At 47.5% G+C, this 27,627-nt stretch overlaps 1 protein-coding gene across 1 annotated transcript in view; it reads left to right on the top strand.

Annotated features, from left to right (window-relative positions):
• The window catches only part of SHMT2 (serine hydroxymethyltransferase 2 (mitochondrial)), a 27,825-nt gene extending 1,243 nt beyond the window's left edge, over positions 1–26,582 (top strand). The window contains exons 2-11 of the mRNA XM_015410473.1: positions 5,440–5,631; positions 8,196–8,275; positions 14,671–14,752; positions 15,734–15,856; positions 16,167–16,306; positions 18,638–18,803; positions 21,246–21,345; positions 22,535–22,690; positions 25,322–25,429; positions 25,555–26,582. Of these exons, the coding sequence (XP_015265959.1) occupies positions 5,440–5,631; positions 8,196–8,275; positions 14,671–14,752; positions 15,734–15,856; positions 16,167–16,306; positions 18,638–18,803; positions 21,246–21,345; positions 22,535–22,690; positions 25,322–25,429; positions 25,555–25,682 (1,275 nt within the window). The 3' untranslated portion in view covers positions 25,683–26,582. The remainder of the gene's footprint in view (positions 1–5,439; positions 5,632–8,195; positions 8,276–14,670; positions 14,753–15,733; positions 15,857–16,166; positions 16,307–18,637; positions 18,804–21,245; positions 21,346–22,534; positions 22,691–25,321; positions 25,430–25,554) is intronic.
• Positions 26,583–27,627: the final 1,045 nt, after the last annotated feature.

Raw genomic sequence — 27,627 nt, forward strand, 5'->3', positions numbered from 1 at the left:
AAAGAGTGAGCGGATTCTTTGCCTGGGACTGAGACACGCTTCATTCTTTGGGGCCAAAACTTCGGAGGCATTCCTCCGCTCTTGCTGATGCAACTGAGAGGAGTCGGTTACATCATCTGGGGGAGAGAATGGTGTTGAGGCGCTTCTCGTGAAAGGGAAAGGAAAGAGAGCGCCGCGGTTTTTTCTTGTCATCTGCTGCTGAGCTGCTGCTGAGCTGACCTGGCTGGTTTTGAAACCCGTCAAGAAGGAAAACGGGCAAACTTTGTCCCGGCAAAACTTTTTTTTTTGTTTCCTTTCCTGGCCAAACTTGCCAACTCAGCATGTGCAGCAGGAGTTGATGCCGTAGCTCTTCAGCGTGAATGGAGTCCGCTTACCCATACACAACACAAAGCCGCTCTGTTTCAGCTGGCCTTGAAATGGACTGTCCTGTCCCCCCCCCCCCTAATTTTTCTCAAAAAATCCTGCTGCTTTCTCTGTCACTGAAGTGGAAGAATCCCCCCCCTTTTTTCCCCCTCAGCTCCGCTAGTGTAATGCTATACAGATGGCAAATGCTAGCCTGTCAATCCATTGGGGGCTACTTAGAAAGAAGTTGGTTTTAAATTCTAGGCTTGAGTTGCTATTTTTGCTGCCTGCCTAGTGTGGTGGTTTTTATATTGCTTTTTATGACTGTTATCTAAACTACTGTTAACGGCTCAGTAAGGAGAACGAGTGGCCTTGTGGAGGGCTGTGACGTTAAACCCTCTGCGCTCCTATGGTTTGCAGGATGACTTCGTTCAGACAGGAACATAACTGTAAAGGAAAACCAAAGTCAAAGCTGTCAAGTTGCTTCCAATTTATGGTAACCTTATAAATGAATGTTCTCTAGAATGACCTGTTGTTAACAGCGTTGGTCAGGTCATGCAAACTGAAGGTTGTGGCTTCCTTGATGGAGGCCATCCATCTCATGTTGGGTCTTCCTCTTTTCCTGCTGCCTTCAGTTTTCCTGAGGATTATTGTCTTTTCTAGTGACTCTTGTCTTCTCATGGTGTGACCAGAGTACCGACAGCCTCAGTTTAGTCATTTTAGGTTCTAGGGCAGGGGTGTCAAACTCATTTGTTACGAGGGCCGGATCTGACATAAATGAGACCTTCTTGGGCCGGGCCACGTGTGTCATAAAATGTAATGCCAGGTAGTGGAGATATAAACTTTATAAAGGACACAAACACAAAGGGGTGTTTTTTAACTTAAAATAAAAACATACTTAAAACATTAGCACTCTTGCAATATTTTGTTTATTTAACAGTGTCTGATAACTGACACCACTTGCTCTGAAGTATTGCATAAAAATGTCTGCACAATCTGTGCTTCCGCAAAGTAATCTTGAGTGTGCTGTTCAGCTGTGTGTATCTGTAAGCTGCAAACCTATGATGACGCAGCAGCAGCAGAACTGGAGGAAGAAGCAGAAAACAGCCTGTTCCACCGTGGGGCTGATAGAAGCCCTCCGGGGGCCTGAACTGGCCCCCGTGCCGCATGTTTGACACCCCTGTTCTAGGGAGTCTTGGTTTGATCTAGAACCCACATATTTGTCTTTTTGGCAGTCCCTGGTATCTTTAAGACTCTCCTCTCAGTACCACATTGCAGATGAATCAGCTTTCTTCCTGCCAGCTTCCTTCATTGTCCAACTTTCATAACCATACTGGGTGGAATACTGCGGCTGGGGAAATCTTGGGTGCAAATTCATGTTCAGGCATAAATTTCACTGACCTTGTTTTTTTCTACCTTGCGAGGGGGTAGAGGTGAAATATTGAATCCCCCCTTGCAGGAAGGTGGAATGAAGATGCTGTGTGATAAAATATATCCAATGAAATGGTTTCACTACCCTTTTGGGAAACTTAGGGCAGCTGTCATAGAGAAGAGAGTGCAGGCTTGATGGGATCCTATTGGTGTTGCAGTGATAGAATTTATCATTCAGGGACATTCCTTTGTATTTAACAGAGTCGAGGAGCTGGTAGTTTGTGGACATGCCCTAAGCAGTGTTCTATCTAAGCTGAGTTAGTGGGGGAGAATGGCTTTGTACGCTGCTTTGGGCACCCACTGGGAGACAAGTGGGCTATAAATGAATACAAATAAAATAAAGAATAAATACTAAAAATTGAGTAGAGTAGCAGCAGAAACCATTGTGGCCCTTTAACTGTATTGTACGAAATTCATTTCACAATAGGTTTGCTAGTTCTTCAGGTGACACGCGTGTCTTGCGAGCTTGTGGAAAAAAAATTATATTCTAAGAATGGAGTCAGAATGTTGGGAAATCACATCAATGGCCAACTCCTACCATCTTTTCCATCCCATCAGTTAAGGTCTTCCTCACAAGCCCTGCTCTCTGTGCCCCCACCTCCAGAGGTTAGGTGGGTGGCAAAGTGGGAGATCTTCAGGAGGTTGGCACCCTGGCTTTAGAACACGGCGGTTGTACAAGATGTTTTAGTTGCTGTTTATATTAAAGGTCTTTGAAGCCATTTCATATTCTGTTTAGTCTGTGGACACAGGAATTATTACAGGTGTCTTTCAGAGTCAGGGTGGTGTAGTAGTTAGTGTATCAGACTAGGATCTGGGAAGCCCAAGTTGAAATATGGTCAGTCTGCCATGGGAGCTATCTGGGTGATCTCGGGCCAGTCACTCTCTCTCAGCCTGATCTACTTCACAGGGTTGTTTTTGTGAGGATAAAATGGAGGAGGGGGAGAATGGCTTTGTACGCTGCTTTGGGAGACAAGTGGGCTATAAACGAATACAAATAGAATAAATAAATACTAAAAACTGAGTAGAGTAGCAGCAGAAGCCATTGTGGCCCTTTAACTGTATTGTACGAAATTCATTTCACAATAGGTTTGCCAGGTCTTCAGGTGACACGCGTGTCTTGCGAGCTTGTGGGGAAAAATTATATGCTAAGAATGGAGTCAGAATGTTGGGAAATCACATCAATGGCCAACTCCTACCATCTTTTCCATCCCATCAGTTAAGGTCTTCCTCACTGTCCATCCCATCAGTTAAGGTCTTCCTCACTGTCCATCCCATCAGTTAAGGTCTTCCTCACAAGCCCTGCTCTCTGTGGCCCCACCTCCAGAGTTTAGGTGCGTGGCAATTAAAGTCAGGGCCTTTCCAGTGGTGGCACCTTGCCTGTGGAATGCCTTCCCGCTTGAGGCTTGGTGGGTACCTACCGTACTGTCCTTGTGTCTGCTTCTGATCTAAGGTCTCTCTCATGGATAGTTTTGTGCCTTTTTTTGGATATTTTTTGCATTTTGTGTGTGCACGCGCCGCCATTTCATATTCTGTTTAGTCTGTGGACCCAGAAATATTACAGGTGTCTTTCACAGTCAGTGTGGTGTAGTAGTTAGTGTACCAGACTAGGATCTGGGAAGCCCAGGTTGAAATATGGTCAGTCTGCCATGGGAGCTATCTGGGTGATCTCGGGCCAGTCACTCTCACCCTGATCTACTTCACAGGGTTGTTTTTGTGAGGATAAAATGGAGGAGGGGGAGAATGGCTTTGTACGCTGCTTTGGGAGACAAGTGGGCTATAAACGAATACAAATAGAATAAATAAATACTAAAAACTGAGTAGAGTAGCAGCAGAAGCCATTGTGGCCCTTTAACTGTATTGTACGAAATTCATTTCACAATAGGTTTGCCAGGTCTTCAGGTGACACGCGTGTCTTGCGAGCTTGTGGGGAAAAATTATATGCTAAGAATGGAGTCAGAATGTTGGGAAATCACATCAATGGCCAACTCCTACCATCTTTTCCATCCCATCAGTTAAGGTCTTCCTCACTGTCCATCCCATCAGTTAAGGTCTTCCTCACAAGCCCTGCTCTCTGTGCCCCCACCTCCAGAGGTTAGGTGGGTGGCAATTAAAATCAGGGCCTTTCCAATGGTGGCACCTTGCCTGTGGAATGCCTTCCCGCTTGAGGCTTGGTACTACCGTACTGTCCTTGTGACTGCTTCTGATCTAAGGTTTGTCTCATGGATAGTTTTGTGCCTTTTGGGGGGTATTTTTTGCATTTTGTGTGTGCAGGCGCTGGCTGTGTCAGGAAGTCATGGCGACCTCTGGTGACTCCTACTGGGGCATGGGGGACATTCAGAGAAGTGTCTTGATAGCCTGACTCTGCCTCCCAGCCCTGGTATTCTCTGGAGGTCTCCCATCTAAATACTTGCCAGAGTCGACCCTGCTTAGCTTCCGAGATCTGACAAGATCGGGCTGGCCGGGGCTATCCAGGTCAGGGCGTTTTGTGCTGGTTTTGTGCCTTAATGGCTTGCTTTCTTTTTATATTGATGATTAACAACATTTATTGTATTGATAAGTTATGTTATTTTTAAGCCACCTTGAGCAGGCCCTGAATTTTCCAAAATGCATAAAGAAATGGTGCCAGCTTCAGGGTAGGTTTGCCAGCTTCCAGGTGGCAGCTAGAAATCTGGGATAATGACTGATCGCTGGGCAACAGAGATCAAGTTCACCTGGAGAAAATGGCCTCGTTGAAAGGTGGACTTTATGGCATTATACCACACGGAAGTCTTTCCCCTTCCCACGCCCCACCCCTCCCCAGACTCCATCCCCCAGATTTCCAGGAATTTCCCAACCCAGACCTGGCAGCCCTGTCTTGGGACCGAATTAGTGTGGGGTCCAGCCGGCTCTTAGCACCCTGCTTTTGCCACTTTTCCTGCCAGAAATCGAGGCAGCCTCCTCCAAGGAAATGCTCTCTTCTCCCCCCTCCCCCAAATCTGGATCACATTTCTTGTTTCTGTAACTCTGTTCACAAGTTACAGTAAAAGTACACACTTCCTTCATGCACGCGCACAGATCTGTTTGCAAGAAAGAGCTGACGTATGTTCACATTACCAGTGAGACTGGGGGCCAGTGCCTGGATAAATGTGAGATTTCAATGGCACGTTCAAATCCATGTGCATTGAATGTACCATAACTACCCAAAACATGGTTAAAGAAAAATCAGGTGAACCCTGTACCCAATTGTACATACATTCACTGTAACTTGTGATCAGGGGCTTCTGTTTGGCTGGTGAGTCATATGGAATCAGGTCCCCCATGGCTGCTAGTGGAGAGCGGGTGGCTGGCTCCTGGAGATTTGAGGATGGAGCCTGAGCCCACCCTCCAAAGCATCCGTTTTCTCCAGCGGAACTGATCTCTGTAGTCTGGAGATGAGCTGTCATTCCGGGGGATCCCCAAGTCCCACCTGGAGGCTGGCATCCCTATCTCTAAATCAAACACTTTACAGGTTGTTTTGCCACTGAAGCAGATACTTGGAAGTCTTCTTTGTTCATGAAAACCTCCTGGTGGATTATGTCCTGTGTTCATTAATGTGCAGAAAGGGTGGGTTTCCTGCCTATGGTACCCAAATGTCTTGGCCAGGGCATGTTGTAACGTTGCTATTTTTTTTTTTTTAAACCTGGCCAGCCCCTGAGAAGATGTTGCCAGGCCGGGGGGAGCTTGCGGGCCCAGCACAGCAAAGCAGCCACTGCATCTGACAAGGATGCTCCGGCCTGGACGGGGCAAGAGAGCTTGGCAGAGAGCGACCCTGAGATGTGGGAACTGGTACAGCAGGAGAAGGATCGGCAGTGCCGGGGACTGGAACTCATTGCCTCAGAGGTGAGTGTTGGGGAAGATGGCTGTCCATGCCTTAGCCCTGTAGTGGAGCCAGTTTGGTGTAGGGGTTAAGAGCAGCGGACTCTAATCTGGAGAACCAGGTTTGATTCCCCACTCCTCTGCATGAAGCCAGCTGGGTGACCATGGGTCAGTCTCAGTTCTCTCAGAGCTTTTCTCTCAAGAGCAGTTCTTGAAAGAGCTCTCTCAGCCTAACCTACCTCACAGGGTGTCTGTTGTGGGGAGAGGAAGGGAAGGAGACTGTAAGCTGCTCTGAGACTCCGAGTGAAGGGCAGGGTATAAATCCAACTCCCCTCCTTCAGCAGCTCTCCAGGGGATTGAACCTGGGACTTTTTGCTTGTAAAAATGAAGCTCTGCCACTGAACCGTGGCCATTCCCCTTAAGTACTTGCTAAAATCCTGTACATTCAGCATATGTACAAGCAAACCAGTGCACAGAGAAGGGGAGCAAGCAGTAAGGCAGAAGTTAAGGAGTGAAAGTTAGCAAGTTCCTGATTCAAATCCCACCTTAGCGATAAACTTCTAGCCACTTATTTTAGCCTCTCCCACCCTGTTTTGCAATACTGGCCTACTGTCTGTTGTATGGATTACTGAGATATATGTGAAGGGTATACTTTATAGAAATTTGGCAAATTACATCCAAATACTTTGGTTTTCTTTATGGAGATATGAATAGTGGTGAGATTTGGGAGGAGCCATGGCTCAGTGGGAGGGGCCCTGTTTGTCATGAGTAGGTCTGGGGTTCAGTTCCTGTTGGGAAAGACCGTTCTCTGTCCGAGAGCCACTGCCAAAGAGAAGAGCATACCACCTTGATGGACTAGGGGTCTGGCTGCTTTCACACGCACTGGATAATGCACTTTCAATGCGCTTTAGCAATTGTTTGCAGCTGGGTTTTCCTGTTTCACTCAGGAATAGAGTTCACCTCTGTTATATGTAATTGAGAACTAAATAAGCTGTTGTGTTTAAACTTGGACTGTTGAACTAATTTTCCTCTTAAGTTTATTGTTTTCTAGGCTTAATGATTCATGTTGTCATGTTACTGCTTTTAATAAAAGTTTTAATATAAACTAGTCTGAACCTTAACTGTATATGCATTTTGGGAAATCAATTAAAAATACTACTTGAAATGCCCTATTTAAGTATTGTATGGTATTAAACTCAGAGCCGCAAACATATTTCAAATGCTTAGGTGACAATATTGTTGTTTTTGCAGGGCTTGAAAAGCTTTCAAAGTTCTTTACTGCAAGGATTGTTTTAAAAATAGGCAAACTTTTAGTGCTCGAACAGCTGGGATTTTTTTTAGCTTTGAGCAACAAACAGAATGGTTTAAAATGCCCTAGGTGTGGTTCTCAGTACAGACCCAAGGAGTGGTGGTGGATTAGATAAAACAGGGGATACAGCTGTGGTTTTGTGTATGGAAGAGTAGGGTGGCTGGAATGACAAATAGTGTAGCCTTGTAGGGATGACATGTCCATGGGATGACTGATTGTGTGGGGAGGGAGAATGGCCATGTGTGTGCTGGCTCTTCCTCCCTTTGATTTAGGGTTGCCAGCCCCCAGGGGATCCCCCAGATTTGGGGGCTTCCCTCTGCTGCAGACCAGCTGGCAGGTGGGTGAAGCCCTAAACAGGGATGTCACGGCTCCCTAAACAGGGATGTCACCGGCTCTAAACAGGGACCCGGAAGTGATGTCATCACATGGGGACACTCTGGTATTTGGGCAAACTCTATGGTTTTGAGGGTGAAAAAACCATAGAGTTTCACCCAAATACAAGAGTGTCCCTGTGTGATGTCCCCCACCACGATGATGTCACTTCTGGGTAATGTCATCACAATGGGGATATCAAATGACATCCCTGCCCACCCCCAGAGCAACCCCCAGATCACCCTGCTAGAGGAATGAAGAGACCTGGCAAACCTAATTTGATTGCCAAGTCCTCTGCATGGTGTGAACATGCAGAGGAAGTATCCTCCATATGCTCCCTCCCTGTGATCAGTGACACTCCTTTCCCAGTGTTGCTGATCACGGGGAAGAGAGTGTATGCACAGATACTTTTTCTGTGCATTTGCACCAAGCAGACCACTTGGCGATTGGCCAGCATGCCCGCGCCCTCTGTCCTTCCCCTTGTAATCAATCAATGTGTGGACACAGGCTAACCAGTGGAGAGGAGGTTGGAATTTGCATTAGTTGTAACAAGGTTGAAAGTACTATGTTTCTTGCACTGCCTTCACACACATTGGATTAGGCATTTTCAATGTACTTTAATGATCCAGTTGCAAACGATTCCTAAAGTGCACTAAAAGTGCATTATCCAACATGTGTTAAAGCAGCTATGGTGGGGGGGCAGGCTCAAAGCAGAAGATGGGATGTACCATTTGGCCGCTTTTTTATCAGTACTATTTACCAGCCCATACCTGCTCCCTTTCTCCCCTGGTTGTACCGTCTTAGAGAAGGAGACATTGGTTCCTTTTTGGTCACTCCAGCCTTGTTTCTATCACATTTGGCCATTGGACGTGTGATTCCATTTTTTCTTTGTTCCCTGCAATCTCAGAATTTCTGCAGCCGAGCTGCCCTGGAGGCCCTGGGCTCCTGCCTGAACAACAAGTATTCGGAGGGCTATCCTGGCAAAAGGTAATCGGGTGGCAGTGTGGGTGACTTTAATGACTTAGTTGGCTGGCATGGAGATGCACAAAAGTGGATCAGGGGAGACGACTAGTTGTGACAGAGCAGTAGTTTACAAGTTCTCGGTGGGTTTAGAACTTTAATGACTTAGTTGGCTGGCATGGAAATGCACAAAAGTGGATCAGGGGAGATGACTAGTTGTGACAGAGCAGTAGTTTACACGTTCTCGGTGGGTTTAGGAGGGCCTAACTCTTGTTTAGGATTGTACTGTTAGTCTGCATTAATATTAATACTATGGATGTGTGTGCTTAATATTTATTTATTTCTTATTGCGTTGTTTATAGTCCGCCTTTCTCACTTGGCCTGAAGGCGGACTGCACAGAGTGAGTCAGTACAGTCAACAAGATGGCACATTCAATAAACGATGAAATAGGATTTGGGTTGTAGAACCAACCAGAAGTCTTTAAAAAACCCGGAACTGAAGCCAAGCATGACACATCAAATGATCCAAGGAAAGATTTATTTATTTATTTGGTTTATACCCCGCCCTCCCTGCCGAGGCGGGGATGGGATAAAAACATGAGGTAAATAATGGGGTAAATAGTGAGGTAAATAATGGGGACTGACTTCAGGCTCTTCCGGACCATGGATAAAGGGGAATTTGGTTGAGCCCCCACTGGCTCTGCTCTCTAAAGGGGGGCCAGAGGACAGGGAATCAGAAAAGGTTGTAAAATGGCGGCTTGTTCTAGGGCATTCTCAGCAGCTGCCCTGGTGCTGTGGAAAGGGCTGTCAGTTGAGCCGAGATCTATTACCACCTCAGTTTCATTTAGAAGAGCTGGGTTATACCCCGCCCTCCCTGCCGAGGCGGGGATGGGATAAAAACATGAGGTAAATAATGGGGTAAATAGTGAGGTAGATAATGGGGACTGACTTCAGGCTCTTCCAGACCATGGATAAAGGGGAATTTGGTTGAGGCCCCACTGGCTCTGCTCTCTAAAGGGGGACCGGAGGACAGGGAATCAGAAAAGGCTGTAAAATGGTGGCTTGTTCTAGGGCATTCTCAGCAGCTGCTCTGGTGCTGTGGAAAGGGCTGTCAGTTGAGCCGAGATCTATTACCACCTCAGTTTCATTTAGAAGAGCTGGGAAGACTGCGTTGTTGAGAAGGGCCCCCACCCCCACCCCGAGTTGTGTTTTAGCTGCTTGTCTATTCCATTGGGTGGTTATTTTCTCCATGGAAATGGTGGCGTTTTACTTATTTAATTGCCAGGCACCTTATCTTTACGATTTTAATGGCTGTGTGTTTTGTTGTTTCCTGTGAGCTCCCTTGGGCCGCTGTAAGGGGAAAGACAATGTACAAATATTTCTAATAAACGGATAACGAAAGGGGTCAGAGAACAAGATAAGGAGGACAGTGAGTGGGTGGCAGAAAAATGTGACGTTAACGGAGATTTTATTAATTCATTTAATTGTTTAAAAATTTCTTAGCTCCCTTTCTACCTCATCAGAACTCAAAGTGGCTTGCAATGTAAACCATAATAAAATACATAAAATGCATGAAAACCGCTAGCTAAAAATAATTTGAAACTACTGGTAGGTAGAAGAACTAATCAAATACTGTAATGAATACAACAGTCTTCAGCTGCTTCCTAGAGAGTGAGGAGACCAGTAGCACATCTCTGGTGAGGTTGTTCCTGAGCTGTGGGGCTACCTCTGAAAAGGCCTGGTCTTGTATACCCACTGAATGAGCTTCTTTGGTCAGTGGGACAGTCACGAGGGCCTTTCCCTGTGACCTTGGTTCCTGGGGAGTAACGTATGGGAGACGACAGTCCTTCAGATACCCTGGTCTCAAGCCATACAGGGCTTTAAAAGAGATAGGGAGGTCAAGATATTTGTGCCTTTTAGATATTGCAGCCACTTTTTGGTGTTGGGGGGGGGGTTCATCCCACGGCTTGGTCCATCCAGCACTCCTGGTTCAGAAAATGAGGGATTGGTGAAGGACTCCCCTGGTTTCTGACTGGAGCCCTGCAGCACCTGATGAAGCAACATATCTCATTCCAAACCCCACCTTTCCAAGGATATTCCCTCAGCACCAGGGAAGATACGTTTAGCCCATTCCACTCAAAATAACCTAAATTTGTGTGAGAAAAAAATCCAATACAAGGAAGAAGGTATTCACATACATACATACAACTCACAGGTCCATGAGTTGGTCTCTTCTATCTTGGTGTCAAGATCACATACATTGGGAGGGATGCAAGGGTAGGGGGAGAGCCAGCATGGTATGGTGGTGAAGAGTGGTGGACTCTAATCTGGACAACCACTCCTCCTCCACACGAAGCCTGCTGGGTGACCTTGGGCCAGTCCCAGTTCTCTCCGAGTTCTCTCAGCCCCACCTGCCTCACAAGGGGCCTGTTGTGGGGAAAGGAAGGGAAGGTGATTATAAACTGCTCTGAGACTAGGGGCAGAGAAAAGTGGGGTATAGAAACCTACTTTTCTTTAGTGCCTTTTTAATGGTATGCTTCCAAGTTTCTTAGGCTCTGGGTATGTTGCAGTCCCACAAGTTCTTACCGCCCCCCCTGCTTGCAGGATCATAATACTAAACACTCCAGTTTCTTATCTGTTGAAGCCAGAAAAGGAACAAATCAGCCATTTGGAAGACAGTAAGAGGCAAAGTAGTTCTGGGGCTAATGATCTGAGATCTGTTCTTCATTGAGGAGGCAGCACAGGAGGGAATTCTTCAGGGCAAGGAGTCAAAGCATGTGGTGTAACGCATCTGGGGGCCATCTTCCATTTGCCAGAGGATCTACGCACATCACCAAGGCCTCAAAGAGGACAAGAAAAGTTGTTCTCTGATCACTTTCCTCAGGAAGGATGCCATATCGCCTTGCTCAGGGGCTGTCAAAACATTCCACCTGGCCTGGATTTTTTTTCATTCTGGAAACTCACGGCAGACCCACGTGACAAACTTGTACTGTCAGGTTGACTTTTACAGCTTTCCTCAGAAGAGTCATCACATGTGAAGAATCCTCTCTCAGGCTGCTCAGGCACCTGTGTGTGGAGCTACAGTTCCTTGTGGGAAGGGAACAAAATATCACGCCAGTTGTTGGTGTGCATGTGTGTGAGAGAGAGAGATCTGGGACTGTTCTTCCTCATTCTACCTCAAAAAGACCAGAAAGGGTTGGGAAAACATCCTAGAACACATCGAAATAAGATGCAGTTTCAAATCCTCTCTAGTTCCTTCCTCATCTAGCACAAAGTTGCCACCAGCAGATGGTGCCGTGCCACACGGAATGGCAGATCAGGCTGCAACGTCCTTTGCTTGCCCCTGAAAGTGAGGACTGTGCCAGGCACCTCCGATGGAGCAGTCTGGGGGAATCCATCCCCACTTCTTGACCCTGAGTGCCTGGCAGACTTGGTCTACGCCAAGCGGCTTCTTCCAATTTATTACATTCAACAAAGCTGCATTTCCCAATTTCAAAATGCCAAGTTTCCATCAGAAAATATGAGTTGCAGTGAATGACATAAGTATCAGACTGAAGTAGGTTTCTGAGCATGGAGGTGTGTTAGAGAGACAGGATCCTTGTTTGTACCTCCGGTGGCAAATAGGCCAAAACATTTATCATGCAATATATAAGAAATCAGAAGACCATGCGGCCCCCCCCCCCCAAAGGGGCTAATTTAGGTCAGCTACGGAACAAGTTACAGGCATATTCTAAGGATCTGATTTAAAAATGTGCAGGAAGGTCACCAGTGGTTCTGTCTTGGCAAGAAGACAGCTTTCAGAATTCCAAAATTTGGATCTGTAAAATTTAGTTGATCAGGCTAACTGAAAAAAATCACTGCATACATGAATGCACAGGAAGGAAACAATTTGCTAGAAATAGGCAACCTTTTGCAACATATTTGAATTAAACCTAAAGAAAATGTTAGAAAAGCAATTTCACATTGTATATGTGTATAAGTACAAATGCATTAGAAGTAATATATGTGGCTTAACATAATATTGTGGGTCTTACTTTGATTGTGTTGTCACATCTTCCATTTGTATATAAATTAAACTGAAAAGGTAAAAAAAATGTTCAGTGTTGCCTTGAGGTTTGATGTGCATTGGTGCTTGGGGGCGGGGGTCGACAGCGGGAGGGCTTCTAATGTCCTGGCCCCACTGGTGGACCTCCTGATGGCACCTGGTATTTTTGGCTACTGTGTGACAGAGTGTTGGACTGGATGGGCCTTTGGCCTGATCCAACATTGGCGTCTCTTATGTTCTTATGAAATTTGTCTTCCTGGGTCAGTCAATGTCTCATGGTAGTAAGTTTGGCCTGGAGAAGTTTCTGGTGTCTTCTCTAGCAAGAAACTGGGACTGGTTCTCTTCATCGCAGGCCATGCGATCCTTTGTGTTTACTAAAGCTCATCCTTCCTTTTGAATAGAGTTGCCAGCCTCTGGAGATCCGTTGTAATCCTGACAGGATACATAGGGAACAGGGTGTTGCATAGGGTTGAATGGACAGAGATCAGTTCACCTGGAGAAAATGGCCACTTTGGAAGGTGAACTCTATGGCATTATATCCCTCCCATCCCCAAAATTAACCCTCCTCAGGCTCTCCCTCCCAAATCTGCAGGTACTTCCTAACCTGGAGCTGGCAGCCCTCCTTATGAAATCCCCCTTAAGTTGCAAATTAACCACCTTGCCTGAAGGAGGGGTATCTGACTGGTCTGTGGGGCTTCCTTTGGATGAAAGAGTTAATTGAATTTATTTATTATTTACAAAACTTACGTCCTGCCTTTCTGCCCTCGTAAGGACCACTGAGGTGGCTAACAAATTAAAAACATACATAATAAAATCACATCTTAACGTCCTTAAAACCAGAGCTAAAATAAAGTAAAGGTAAAGATTCCCTTGCTCGAAAGCCAGTCGAATCCGACTCTAGGGTTGCGGTGCTCATCTCCGTTTCAAAGCCGAAGAGCCAGCGCTGTCCGAAGACGTTTCCATGGTCATGTGGCTGGCATGACTAAACACCAAGGTGCACGGAACACTGTTACCTTCCCACCGAAGTGGTACCTATTTATCTACTTGCAATTTCTTGCTTTTGAACTGCTAGGTTGGCGGGAGCTGGAACTAGAGACGGGAGCTCACTCCATCATGCGGCACACTCGGGTCTCGAACTGCTGAACTACTGACCTTCCACAGCCTGCAGTTCAGCGTCTTAACCACTTGAGCCACCGCAGCTCCAGAGCTAAAATACACGTACATAAAAACAACAGTGAAAACGTGGGGCAGGAAGGAGGGATCGCTGAGGGGATGCTGTATGAAACAAAAAAAGGTCTTTATGCGCTAGTGGAAGATGGCAAAAAAGGGGGGACAGATGAGTCTTCTTGGGGGGAGAGTTCCAGAATTTGGGGGCTGCAGCCGAGAAGGCCCTCTCCTGAATTGCCAGCTCTGGGTTGGGAAATACCTGGAGATTTTAAGAGTGGAGCCTGGGGAGGGCGGGGTTTGGGAAGGGACCTCAGAAGGCTACAATGCTATACAGTCCATGCTCCAAAACAACCATTTTCTTCACAGAAACTGATCTCTGATCAATTTAATATCCGGAGATCTCCAGGCCCCACCTGGAGATTGTAAGCAACCAAAAAAGAAGGGGAGCCAGTGTACAAGGATAGGAACAAAGCACAAAAACCACTGACTAGAGATAACCAAGATATGAATTGTGTAATAATAATTCAATAATGCAAAAATGTAATTATGTAACGATATTGGCCAAGCGTTGTGATATCAAAGTCCAATTGACATGCAATTCATCATGGAGTGGACATTTCAGAAGTTCCATAAGCCATAAAAAGCCATGACGCGTAGTCCGGGTACCCATAATCCTTCTTGACTGATTATACTGGCTTTGTATGTGCCTTCTACTGAGATTGGGTCCCCTTATAGCCTGTTGCTTTTGAGTAAGGACAACTCAAAACGCGGCAGCCAGCATCCGGACTATGCGTCAATGGCTTTTTATGACTTATGGAACTTCTGAAATGTCCACTCCATGCTGAATTGCACGTCAAGCTGGACTTTGATATTACAACGCTACTGGAGTGAGACACGGTAAAATACTTGGGACTTTATTTTTCTTTCCATTTATTCTTCTTTCTATATCTTGGTTACAACTTGGCCAATATTGTTATATAATTATATTTTTGCATTATTGAATTATTATTACACAATTCATATATTATCTCTAGTTTTTGTGCTTTGTTCCCACCTGGAGATTGGCAACCCTAGTTGTCATCCACCTACTCTTAGACAATGGGGCCTTGGAAGATGACTGCACTGGTCATGTAGGTTCGTTAGTCAAAGCTTGCCAATGGCTGGGGTTCAGGTTTCATCCTGACAGCATGCCTTTCCCTCTTCCTACCAGCCTGACGCATGGATATATGTCGGATATCAAGCGTATCTCGGCCACGTCCATCTTCTTTGAATCCATGCCCTACAAGCTCAATGTGAGTGAACAGAAATAGCATGTGTATCTTGTGTCTTGTACCCGTGTGCGTTCCTGTCTTTCCTTTTGTTTCTTGAGAGCCAAGGAAGTCTGAGCTGCCGGGACCCAAGTGCTGCTCAGGCCTGCTTCACATGTGTTGTCCCCCCCACACACCCTTTGTGTGTGTGTGTGTGTCTGTGTGTGTACTGTTTTGCTGTAGAGTTGGGAAGCCAGTATTTGATTTAATTAAATATGAGCCTTGTGACATCTTAAAAGACTTAGCACAATTTTTTTCCAGCATACACTTTTGTGAAATAGGATCCACTTCTTCAGATGTGGTCCACAAATGCTTATGCTCTGTTAGTTTCTAAAGTGCCACAAAGCTTCTGGTCTGTTTCTGCTGCAAGAGACTTATTTACTTACTTACTTGATTACATTTATATCCTGCCTTTCCTGCATGTGGACTCAGGGTGGGCTACAACTTAACCCAATTGGAAGCGTGATTTAATTCTCACTTGTGAAAGTGACGTTAGTTAAGTACGGGGGTTACGGGGGGTGGTGTCAGGATCTATACAATTTGCTGTTTGCTCCCAGTTCTCAGAAGCAAGCCAGGATAAGCACTAAGACTGATTGTTCATAGGTGGGCTGGGTTTGCTGCAAAGGCAAACGTTAACCTCATTCAGCAGAACCTCCACATTCAGAGGCAGTAAACCTTTGAATGCCAGTGCCAGGAGGCAACATCAGGGGAAAGTCTTGGCCTCTGTGCCCCATTATTGGCTTTCCAGAGGAACGGGCTGGTCACTGTATGAGATAGTACACTGGATTAGATGAACCACTGACCTGATCCAGCAGGCCTCTTCCAATGTTCTTACAACCACAATTCTACATACTGTGTCTATCCTCATGTGTTGGTATGCGTGAGTCTGTTTGCATTTGTGGGACAGGGATGATGCAGTGTCGCCGTACTTCCTATCCACTGACCTATTTCCCCCTTTCCCCACAGCCAGCAACAGGACTGATCAATTATGACCAACTAGAAATAACAGCCCGTCTGTTCCGCCCACGTCTTATTATTGCTGGCACCAGTGCCTACGCCCGCCTTATTGACTACTCCCGCATCAAGAAGGTACCCCTTGGGTGCAGTGGGAGGACAGGCAACAGTTAAGCTGAAGGAGCAGAAACGAGGGTCGGGCTCTGTTCTGTGGAAATTCAGGCTCAAGGACCAAAATGTCTGTGCGAATGAAAACTGGTGGCGCTCCTAGATGGGGCCTGTTTTCTTTTAACGAAGGGAGGATGTTTCTGGATATGTGGGTAACGTGGGCCTTCAGCTGCTCTGGCCTGCCCTTGGAATGAGAGTGTTGTTCCCCTCAGTCACCTGTGAGAGACTCGTGGCCATGAAAGCATGAACAAGGGACTAATCTCTCCTTCTCTGTCAGGTGTGTGAGGAGGTGAAGGCCTACATGCTAGCTGACATGGCCCACATCAGTGGCTTGGTGGCAGCCAAAGTCATCCCATCGCCCTTTGACTATGCTGACTTGGTGACCAGCACGACCCACAAGACGTTACGTGGGGCCAGGTGAGCGTGACCAAGAAAGCAGGGGACGTCTTTGCTTTGGACTTGGCCTGCCTGCATGCGTGGTGGTGGTGGCGGTGGTGGAAAGTGTGGTAAAGGCTCAGCTGACTTAAGGCAGGAGATGAACAGAGGCGATTGGTTCATGCCTGTTTGCTGATTTTACAGGCATGGGGAATGAGGGAGCATCCAGAAAATAGCTTATGTTGAATTTAGTTGAACATATGATGTGTGTGTTAAGTACCATCAAGTCCAATGCTCTTTCTAAACTGTGGAGTCTTCTGAGCAAAAATTCTACTTTGTGGGCTTCTGGCGTTAAAGTTGTGAGCGAGCCATTTGGCTGCTGCATAAATTAGTTTGCTCTGGAGCCATCCCTTCCTGAGCGAAGGCAAAAATGTGGTAACCATATGAAATAACGTTCTCCAAAATGAAGTGTCATTAATAGCCTTGCTCTCGAGTCTAGCAAAATGAGGGCTGTGGCTTCCTTGATTGAGTCCATCCACCTCATGTTGGGTCTTCCTCTTCTCCCGCTGCTTTCGACTTTTCTGAGCATTACTGTCTTTTCTAGGGAGTCTTGTTTTTTCTCATAATGTGGCCAAAGGACAACAGTCTCAATTTAGTCGTTTGAGCTTCTAGGGAGAGTTCAGATCTAGAAGGCACTTAACTTGTCTTTTTGGCAGTTCATGGTGTCCGTGAAACTCTCTTCCAACAGAACAGACTAGCAGACTCTTAATCCTTGCCATCTTTAAAACGGGTGGCTGGGTTGTCCCACCTAAGAATGCATACGTTTGCTTGAGACTAAGGCACACCAGCTGGTGTCCCATATGGCTTTTTCCAGAATACCATCTTCAGCCAAGCCTTGGCGCTTTTGTGTGGGATCCCCACACTGATGAGACCCCTACTCCCCATAATGATGGAATCTGGGCTGGAACAAAAACAAGGTGGAGCCAAGGTTTACATAGGGGACAGGGTGTTGCATAGGGTTGAATGGACATTGGAGGGGGGGGGAGGAAGGGGATTGGATTTATACCCTGCCCTTCACTCGAAGTCTCAGAGCATCTTACAATCTCCTCTCCATTCCCCTCCCCACAACAGACACCCTGTGAGTTGGGTGGGGCTGAGAGGGATCTGACACAAACTGCTCTTTTCCAAGGACAGCTGTGCCAGAACTATGACTTGCCCAAGGCCACATCAGCAGGTGCAAGTGGAGGAGTGGGGAATCAAACCCAGTTCTCTCAGATTAGAGTCCGCACACTTAACCACTACACCAAACTAATAACTCATGTTTTGTACAGCACTTGGATCGGGTCCTTTATAGTGAGTTATCATAGGTCCTGGTCTATTGGTGGTTGTATCCAGTGTTCCCTCTAAGCTGAGTTAGTGTGAGCTGGCTCACATTTTTTTAGCCTCCGGCTCACACATTTTTGTCTTAGCTCAGGAAGGATGGCTACAGAGCAAACTAATTTATGCAGCAGCCAAATCGCTTGCTCACAATTTTAATGCCAGTAGCTCACAAAGTAGAATTTCTGCTCACAAGACTCGACAGCTTAGAGGGAACATTGTATCCCAGCTGGAGGTTGGCGACCCCAGATAATATGGTAACGCAGTTCAGTATCGGAAGCCGCGAGGTGACCGCTGCAGGAAAGCACGTGCCAGGTCACCCACTTTCGACCAGGTGTCTTCTCTTGCCAACGGGTCTCAGAGCATCTTACAATCTCCTGTCCATTCCCCTCCACAAAACGGACACCCTGTGAAGTGCGTGGGGCAGAGTGAGCTCTTTCGAGGACTGCTCTTGAGAGAACAGCTCTTGAGAGAACGTGTGCCTGACCCAAGGTCACACCAGCAGCTGCATATGGAGGAGTGTGGAATCAAACCCGGTTCTCCCAGGTTAGAGTCCACGCTCTTAACCACTACACCAAACTGGCTCTCAGAGAGTTGACGGTTCCTCACTCAGTGTTCCGTAGCTGCTTAGGAGATGTGAAGGTCCTCTGTCTTGCCATCGGTTCTGCATGCTGAGCTTTCTCTGGTCTCCTGCAGAGCTGTGGGATGTGACCAACCCTGTTGGTAGGGCTCAGGTCCTCTGTCTTGCCATCGGCTCTGCATGCTGAGCTTTCTCTGGTCTCCTGCAGAGCTGTGGGATGTGACCAACCCTGTTGGTAGGGCTCAGGTGCAAGTTAGTTCGGCAGGAGTAAGTACCCCAAGCTGGAGAAAAATGTGACCTTGCAGAGGTGGCCATCTTTGGATCCCTGAGGCTGGGGGTGGGTGGGAGAGGACTGGAAAAGAGGGTGTGGTGATTGATCGTGAATGTTGACCCTCTCACCACCTCGTCACCTGCAGGTCTGGGTTGATCTTCTACCGCAAAGGTGTCCGTTCTGTGGACAAGAAGACGGGCAAGGAGATTCCTTACAATCTGGAGGAAAGGATCAACTTTGCTGTCTTCCCGTCACTGCAGGGTGGGCCTCACAACCATGCTATTGCTGCTGTGGCTGTGGCCCTGAAACAGGTAAGGAAGCGGTGTCTGTGTCTAGGGAGGCAATCAATATTTTTCCATGGGAAGGGTGTGTGAGGGAAAGGGCTTAGCTTTCGAATGCATGCCCGTCCAGAGCAGTTCCTCTCCACTGCCTTGCTGATCTGGAATGAGGGTTAGCTTAGACCTCATTGGCCCCCTTCCTTCAGTCTCCGAGCAGTCCCTGGGAGATCTCATTGGCCTCCTTCCCGCAAACTCCCAGCAGCCCCTACATCAGGAAGCAAGAACAGCCCGGTGATGGGCTGGTCAAGAGTCTGCCCAGGGCCATTGTCTTGCACCTCAACAGTGTGCTCTGCTTATCCCTTGAAACGCTGCCTGGTTTTCTGGACCCATTCTGTATTGCCTACAGTTCTTGACCTCTGTTTGGCCTTCCCTGGTCCTTATCCTGCAAAGGCTGCCAGATCATATTTACTTGCAGTGTGGTGGCAACAAAAGGCCCACGTAGAGTTGGGGCACCCAGATTAGTTGACCCATCAAAATATTGCCAGTATTATAAACTTTGTTATTTATTGTCCAGTCCCATGAAATCAAGAAGCCCGCATGGTGCAGTGGCCTGAGTGCTAGTCTGGAGACCCAGGTTCGAATCCCTGTCATGCCATGGAGGCTCAGTTGGTGACCTTGGGCCAATTGCTCTCTCTGAGCCTCGCTTGTAAAATGGAGGAGGGAAGAACAGTGTTGTAAGCGGCTTTGGGTCCCCACTGGGGAGAAAAGCAGGGTATAAATAAATAAGAATGTACATGTGTCAATGGCAGTCTACTTTTTCATTGTGTCACGGGTTCCTGTGGCAGCAGAAAGAGAGGGCTGCTTGCTTCCCAATCCTATAGGAGTCAAGATTCATGCTGGTTGCCCTCTTGATTAATCACATGGCCTAACTTAACTTCAGGTTTCTCTGAGGGTGGAATGGAACATAGAAGCAGTCAGGAAGAACACGCAGGAGCAGGTGGCACAGCAGCATAGGTCAGGGAGTCAGGGCAGCTATAGAACCTGTTACATTTTACCCCAGGAGGAGCAGACTTCATCTGTTCAAACACACTGGCTTTGAGGGCTTTCTGGGAGGGATTGGAATGTCCCTGTAGGAGAGTCCTCATCGGAAGACACCGAGTCCAATTCGCCACTGGATTTGCTGTCATCTTCTTCCTTCTCGACCTCGGCTGTCTCTCCCAGCTGCAATCTCAGGAACTCACATGCTTTGGGGACAGAGTCAATCTTTTCTTTTTTATCGTGTATTTTGAAAATGATGCCTTCTGGAATTAACCATCTGTAGGCAATGCTGTTTGTTTGTAGAAGAAGGATTAGATCTTTATATTTCTTTCTCTTTTGCCTTATTTCAAATGGAATGTCTTTTAGAATCCTGTTGATGTTGTCCCTGATTTTCAAGGGTGTTCCTGTAGTTGCTTTCAGGATAGAATCCCTCACATGCCTCTTTGAGAATCTGACCACTATTTCCCCAGGCAGATTCTTCTTCTTGATGTACACGGAATAGGACCTATAGACCACATCCATTTCCTTTGCAAGATATTCCGCTTTCAAATCTGTAACTGGGGCTAATGCTTCACTCAAGAGTTGCTTTAGATTCTCGCCTTTTAATTCTGGGACCCCTTGAAACCTGAGGACCAAATTTGCTTTCTCCATTTGCAGCTGTTCGAACACACTGGCTTTGTGGGCCTTCTGGGAGGGATTGGAATGTCCCTCTAGGGAGGCTGTTTTTGTAACCATCTTACAATTCTGAGAAACAAATGCTTCAAAAATGTATTTATTTATTTTATTCACTTGATTTATTCCCCACTTTCCTCTCCAGTAAGGACTCCAAGTGGCACACAAGATTCTCCCCTTCTCCATTTTATTTTCTCCTCACGTACAAAGCTGTGTGGTAGGATAGGCTGCGAGAGATTATGACTGGCACAAAGTCATGAGATCGTAAGAGAAGCCATGTTGGATCAGGCCAAGGGCCCATCCAATCCAACACTCTGTGTCACACAGCAGCCAAAATGCAGGTGCCATCAGGCGGTCCACCAGTGGGGCCAGAACTCCAGAAGCCCTCCCACTGTTGCCCCCCCGTGCACCAAGAATACAGAGCATTACTGCCTCAGATATAGTGTTCCCTCTATACCTTGTGGCTAATAGCCACTAATGGACCTCTGCTTCCCTGGCAGAGTAAGTATTCGAACCTGGGTCTCCCAGTTCCTCATGCAGCACTCTAACCATGACACCATGCTGGTTTGATCATTGTTTGACTGTTCAGTTGGCCAGTTTTTCTTTCAGAATGACCAACTTTTAGAGCCACTGTGGGGCAAGAATTTGGGCAGGAATGGAGTGAGCTGGGTGATAGCCATGCCTCTCTGTGGTATGATCGGCTATAGTAACTTCTGTTGCTTTTTTGGTTTTCTGGCCCAACTGACCTCTTCTCTTCTGTGGCAGGCCAGCTCCCCCATGTTCCGGGAGTATTGCCAGCAGGTCCTGAAGAATGCTAAAGCCATGGCGGAGGCTCTGCTGCAGCGGGGATACACCCTGGTCTCAGGTATAGTGAGGGCTATGTCTTGCCTCTGAGCTGGAATGTACCATTTGGAGAGTCACACGATGTAGCTTTGGCTGGGGCGTACCACATCACCTGCTGCCTGAAATGTACAGCCCAGCCAAAGCTGCACCACGTGATTCCTCAGACTGTGCTTTTGAGTACTCTGTTTTAGCCTTAGGGAACATGTGAAGCTTCTTCCTCCTGAACCAAGCCATTGGTTTAGAACTGGGGCTCCAAGCCTTGTCGAGCCTGTGGGCATTTCTGGGATTTTGAGAACATTGAGTGGGTGCCACCATAAAATGGCTGCCACGATGGGCATGGCCATCCACAGAATGGCTGCCAGGGGAACTGGGGCCAAAAATATTGCAAAAAAAGAGAAAGGAATTGTCTAAGGCAAAAGATGAATAGAGGCGCTTTGCCAGTGCCTGCCTCTGCATAGCAACCTTGGACTTCCTTGGTGGTCTCTCATCCAAGTACTAACCAGGGCTGACCCTGCTTAGTTTCCAAGATCTAACAAAATCAGGGTAGCCTGGGTCAGTAATTAATCATTGTTAGGAGGAGTGTTCAGGCTGCAGTCAATAAAGCTTCTGTTTCTCTCTCCTTGGCTTAGGGGGCACAGATAACCACTTGGTGCTTGTGGACCTGCGGCCAAAAGGCATCGATGGGGCCCGGGCTGATCTATCTATCTATCATCTATCATCTATTCCTTCGGCTTCTATCCCGCTCTCACTCCCTAGGGGCTCTGAGCTGCTTACAATTCCGATTTTAACCAATCTAATCTAGGGCCACATATGTAGGGAAGGTGAGAAGCCTGCCAGGCACCCTTATCCTGTTGTAGCAGATCTTTTTTGCAAGGGGACAGTCCATCCATAGAATGGCTGCCAGGGGAACTGGGACCAAAAATATTGCAAAAAAAGAGAAAGGAATTGTCTAAGGCAAAAGATGAATAGAGGCACTTTGCCAGTGCCTGCCTCTGCATAGCAACCTTGGTCTTCCTTGGTGGTCTCCAAGTACTAACCAGGGCTGACCCTGCTTAGTTTCCAAGATCTAACAAAATCAGGCTAGCCTGGCTCAGTAATTAATCATTGTTAGAAGGAGTGTTCAGGCACGCTCCTTTAGGATATCAAGAAGGTGACCATGAGTAGGGAAGGCTGCAGTCAATAAAGCTTCTGTTTCTCTCTCCTTGGCTTAGGGGGCACAGATAACCACTTGGTGCTTGTGGACCTGCGGCCAAAAGGCATCGATGGGGCCCGGGCTGAGCGGGTGCTAGAACTGGTGTCCATAACGGCAAACAAGAACACCTGTCCTGGAGACAAGAGTGCGTTAACACCTGGAGGTTTGCGGCTTGGTAAGATCTAGGAAGTTGAAGAACGAAACACACCATTGAGGTGGGCTGGACAGGTGTTTACCAGGGCCGTGTGTCACCTACACTGCAGTAAGCCATTTGCACCAAGGAAATCCAGAATTTGCTTCCAAATGCCTGGATTTTTAGAGGCCTGTTTTTGCCCAAGGTTGCTGGGGAAAGAAAAGAGGGGAAAGGTATGGAGATTGGGAGGCAGGTGCACAGTCTATGGTCTGCAAAATCTGCCTGTCTAGTCTGTATTTATTTTGTCTTTCCTTCCTCTTGCTTGAGTGCCTTATGTTTGTGACTCTCAGGAACCCCTATGCGATGCCCCTGTTAAGCAACCACTTACCCCCCCCCCACTCTCCAGAAACTGTTCTCAAAGATAATGAACCGAAAATTACATTGTGTGTAGCCAGGGGTCATTTCGTAAAAAAAGAGGTGCAGGAGCTCATTAGCATAACTCATTAGCATAACTTATTTGCATATGCCACAACCCCTGACATCACCGGAAGTGTGTCAGAAGGCAACACCCACCGTTCAGGCTCCACTGGACTGTTTTGGATTGCTAGCTGTTGGGGCGGGGGGAACGTGCAGATCTGTCCTCGCAGAGGAGGGAGAGCTTGTACCTGAATAAAACTTAGTCTTAAAGGTGCCACTGGACTGTTTTGGACTGGGGGCCCGGGAGGAGCTCTGCAACTTACCTGGCTGCTTCTTGCTCTGACTGAGGGCTGCTGGGAGCAGGGGGTGGGGCTTGTTGCATGTGCCTGCCCCCTGGGCTCTTTACTGCCGGTGCTCCGCTCCTGTGTGCTCCTGCAGGAAATGACCCCTGGGTGTAGCTAAATACGTATCAGTCCTTTCTGCTGCTCTATGTCTATGACTCTATGAGCTTCTTGGGTTGAAAGGAAAGGAGCCTGCCCTTCCTTCAAGGAACTCAGAGAGGTGAACATGGTTGTGCCTTCCTATTTTACCTTCACAAACACCCCTTGCTGTTGGCTAGGCTGAGAGAGAGGCACCTGGCCCAAGGTTACACAGCAGGCTTCATGGCAGGCTTGGGTCTTGAGCTTGGGTCTCCTTCACTCTATGGGTGGCTCCCAATGTATGCACTGAATCTGGTATTGGGAGTGCAATTCAGTGTCTTGAAAAATCTCCATTTCCCTCTTTTAAAAGCGACATTTCTGGTCCTTAAATCTGTTTGAAGAAGCTTGACCATATCTCGGAAGCCCAGCGTGGAGCTCGGGGCACCTCGTGTGGATCTGTGCTTTTTACCGTAACTAGCTGAAGCAGAATAAATTAAGCAGAGGAAACCAAGAGATACAAATCGGCTTAGCGATTGGTATCGGCTGCAGGTTTCAGCTTTGGAGTTACTTTGTTTCTGGGGCTGGGGGAAAACCATTGTGGCAAATGGGGAATGCGCAGGTGGCCAGAGCCACCATTTCTCTCTGAGGTCACGAGGGCCAGAAGCTGAGAAGTATCGCGATAACAACCTGTGTGCTTGCGCAGACGTCCCTGTGTATGTAAAACATGCAGGCCACCCACTGGTTGTGTATGCACCTTGATTCTCCTACTGCTTTCTAGAAAAGAGGAAAGCCAGTTTGGGGTAGTGCTTAAGATGGTCGCACTAGTACCTGGGAGTCCCAGACTCAAACCCCCACTCGTGGCAAGGAAGCTCAGTGGCTAACTTTGAGCCAGTCACACACTCTCAGCCTGAGCTACCTCACAGAGTACATAAGAACATAACATAAAAACATAAGAGAAGCTAATGTTGGATCAGGCCAAGGGCCCATCCAGTCCAACACTCTGTCACGCAGTGGCCAAAAATATACCAGGTGCCATCAGGAGGTCCAGCAGTGGGGCCAGGACACTAGAAGCCCCCCCCTCACTGTTGTCCCACCCCCCAGCACCAAGAATACAGAGCATCACCTGTCCCAGCCTGTGAATTCCTATCTATACCTTGTGGCTAATAGCCACTGATGGACCTCTGCTTGTTGTTGTGAAAATGGAGGGGAGGAGAATGATTTAAGCAGGTTTGCATCCCCACTGGGGAGAAAAGTGGAGCACAAATGAACAAAATAAATATGTAGAAGAACCTTAAATAGGTATTATGCTGGTTTCCCCCTGTTCACGGCATCTTCTGCCTTCACTGAGTTCCCCTGACAGCTTTTATCTTGGTGGGCTACTCCCTGTTTTTTTTTTGAAAGGCTGAATGCAGAAAGAAAGAGAGAGGGGTCAGTGTGTGTGTGTGGGGGGGTGTACCATGTCTCTTGTGCCCTGGTTCATGATGTTGACGGCGCATGAGAGTTGAGCCAGGAAGGGCCAGGCGAACTCGTGTCTCTTTCTTCCTGCTCCCACTCCCTTGCCGGTGACTTACCTTGGCAGAACCAAACATCCTAAACAGACAAGGTGAATGCTTCTTTATCCAACACACAAATCGGGATTCTGAGCTGGGAAGACCATTATTTTGGCAAGGATGGTCTGTTCTTGACGATCCCTGTTTGGGCAGCCGTTCAGTAGGATCCGGCTAGAGGAAGGAGAGTGGAGGGTCGTAGTGTTTTCAGGGCTGCTCATTCACCTGAAGGGTCTTTTAAAAAAGCAACAGCAGCACCTTTAACCCAGTTCTCTTCCATTCCCCCACAGGGGCGCCTGCGCTTACCTCCCGGCGTTTCCAGGAAGCTGATTTCCAGAAAGTGGTGGAATTCATAGATGAAGGGATCCAAATCGGCCTGGATGTCAAAAAGAAAACCTGTAAGTCCCTGGTGTTTTTAGGGCAGTGTGGAAAGTTTAAAATGTTGTCACTTTTCCCCCATGTGCGTCTGTGTGCCACCCTGAATTTACCCCTCTCTCCTCCTTCTTTTTGTCCCCCTTTCCAGCCAAGCTCCAAGATTTCAAATCTTTCTTGCTAACTGACCCAGAGACAAAGAGGAGCCTGGCTGACCTCCGGCAGCGCGTCGAGACCTTTGCCCGTGCCTTCCCCATGCCTGGCTTCGAGGAACGTTGAAAAGGATGCCCAGCCAGAGACTAGCGATCATGCCCTCATAGCAGGGCACACAAGAGGCCAAATGCCAGGAGTCCCTGTTTCCCTTGCCTCTCTGACGTAGCCAGCCAGCAGGGGCCCTTCTTCCGGGAGAATGTCTCCCCTAGGCCACCGTCTCCCTCTCCCCTGCGCTCATTTTATAGTGACTGCAACAACTGACCTCCTTTTGTTTACAGCAGGACTAGTCTCTGACTTGCAATATATTTGTAATGATCTGTGCCATCTGTTAGGCAAGGTGGACTATGAGAATTAAAACAGCTCCCACAGTTGCCTCGAAACTGTGACTGAATCAAGGCTGAGAATTTTTGCGAGACTCTCACCTGGGAAACCTGCATGCCAGTGAGTGTACTCGTATCCTTGCCTGCATGCGTAAATATGCAGATACCTGTATGTGCATCACCAGGGATCCACAGGTATTTCCTTAGGGCTGCAACCGCCATATATGAGTTTTCATCTAAAGACCATACATTTGTACAGATATTTTGGTTAGAGGCTCAAAATGCTTTAAAAACTTTGTTCCCATTAATGGTCATAGGACTTGGGAGGTCTTTCGTTCTTTCTTTTGCGTGTGAGGACAACATGATTTACCCGCCTCTAAAATTCCACAGGAATAATCTCAAGAATGGGCCAAAAAGATACAGACAGTGCAAGTCCTGGCTCAACCTGGTTCTTTCGCAAGCTTCCCGGGGTTTACGGATTGTAGTTTGGCTAGGCCAATTGCAAGGTTCCTCTCCCAGGGTCCAGATTGTGCCAAAAGCCAACTTACTGTGATATTCATTAAAAAAAAAATCTTGCAAAAAGTGATCCGGTAGACAGGACCTTCTGTTTAAATAGGAGTACCTCTTTCTCTCTGGGTGAATGCAAGTGATCATATACCAGAAAGTAACTTACTGCAGTGATCGTGTGATCACTTGGTAAGCTGATCATCTCTATTATTGTCTTGCCGGGTAGTAAGAATTGTTTTGCCACCACTGCCAGTCTGGGTTCCCAGGATCAGTGTGAAAAGATTTCACTTGCTATCTAACAGACACTTGGTGCAACTGGACTGCTAAGCGGCTGTGCCCTGATCCGGATAGCCCAGGCTAGCCTGATCTCATTCGATCTCAGAAGCTAAGCAGGGCTGGCCCTGTCCGGTACTTGGATGGGAGACCACCAAGGAGTACCGGGGTCGTGACCCAGAGGCGGGCGGGGGGAAACCACCTCTGAACATCTCTCACCTTGAAAATCCCATGGGGTCGCCCCAGGTCACCTGTGCCTGGATGGCAAAAGAAAAGAAGTGGCTATAAGTCAAATGTTCGTTGCGTGGAACTTCCTCTCTTTAGAGGAAGAACTTCGTCCGAGGGAGCTCTCACAAGAAGGAGGACGGGAAAGATATCTTCACAATGCAGGGCTGCGCACAGTCATCACCGCTGCAAAATTTAGCCAGTGTTGCAGTTTGTATACATTATGCAGATTGCATGCATTTGCCTTAGCATTTTGAATAATTCTGTCATTTTTATTTTGCATGACTCTTGATGGGTTTGCAGAGGGATAAAGCGGTCAGGGCGTTGAAGCTCTGCCTACAGCCAGTGGGAATCCGTATTCAGCTGCCCTCTGGGCTCTTGAGATTTCAGAAGGTGCGGCTCACATATTTTCAATCTGACCTATGCATCCATAAGGGCTTTTGTTTAAAATGGACACCAAGGGATGAATCCAGCAGAACAGTTCATGGGAGGAGCTGGAGGAGCAGACGGTTCCCTTCTTTCCTCAAACAGCCTGCTGTTTAGTCTGAAAATCCTTCCAGAGCACATACAGAGCGCTGAACTGGGGGGAGGGGGGCTCTAAGGTTGCCAGGTCCCTCTGGCCACTGCGGGGGGGGGGGTAGGGTTGGGGGGGTGGGAAACGCCTGACGTTTTGGGGGTGGGGGCGG

This window comes from Gekko japonicus, unplaced genomic scaffold, assembly GCF_001447785.1.
Source record: "Gekko japonicus isolate JY-2015 unplaced genomic scaffold, Gekko_japonicus_V1.1 scaffold2127, whole genome shotgun sequence".
NCBI lineage: Eukaryota > Metazoa > Chordata > Lepidosauria > Squamata > Gekkonidae > Gekko > Gekko japonicus.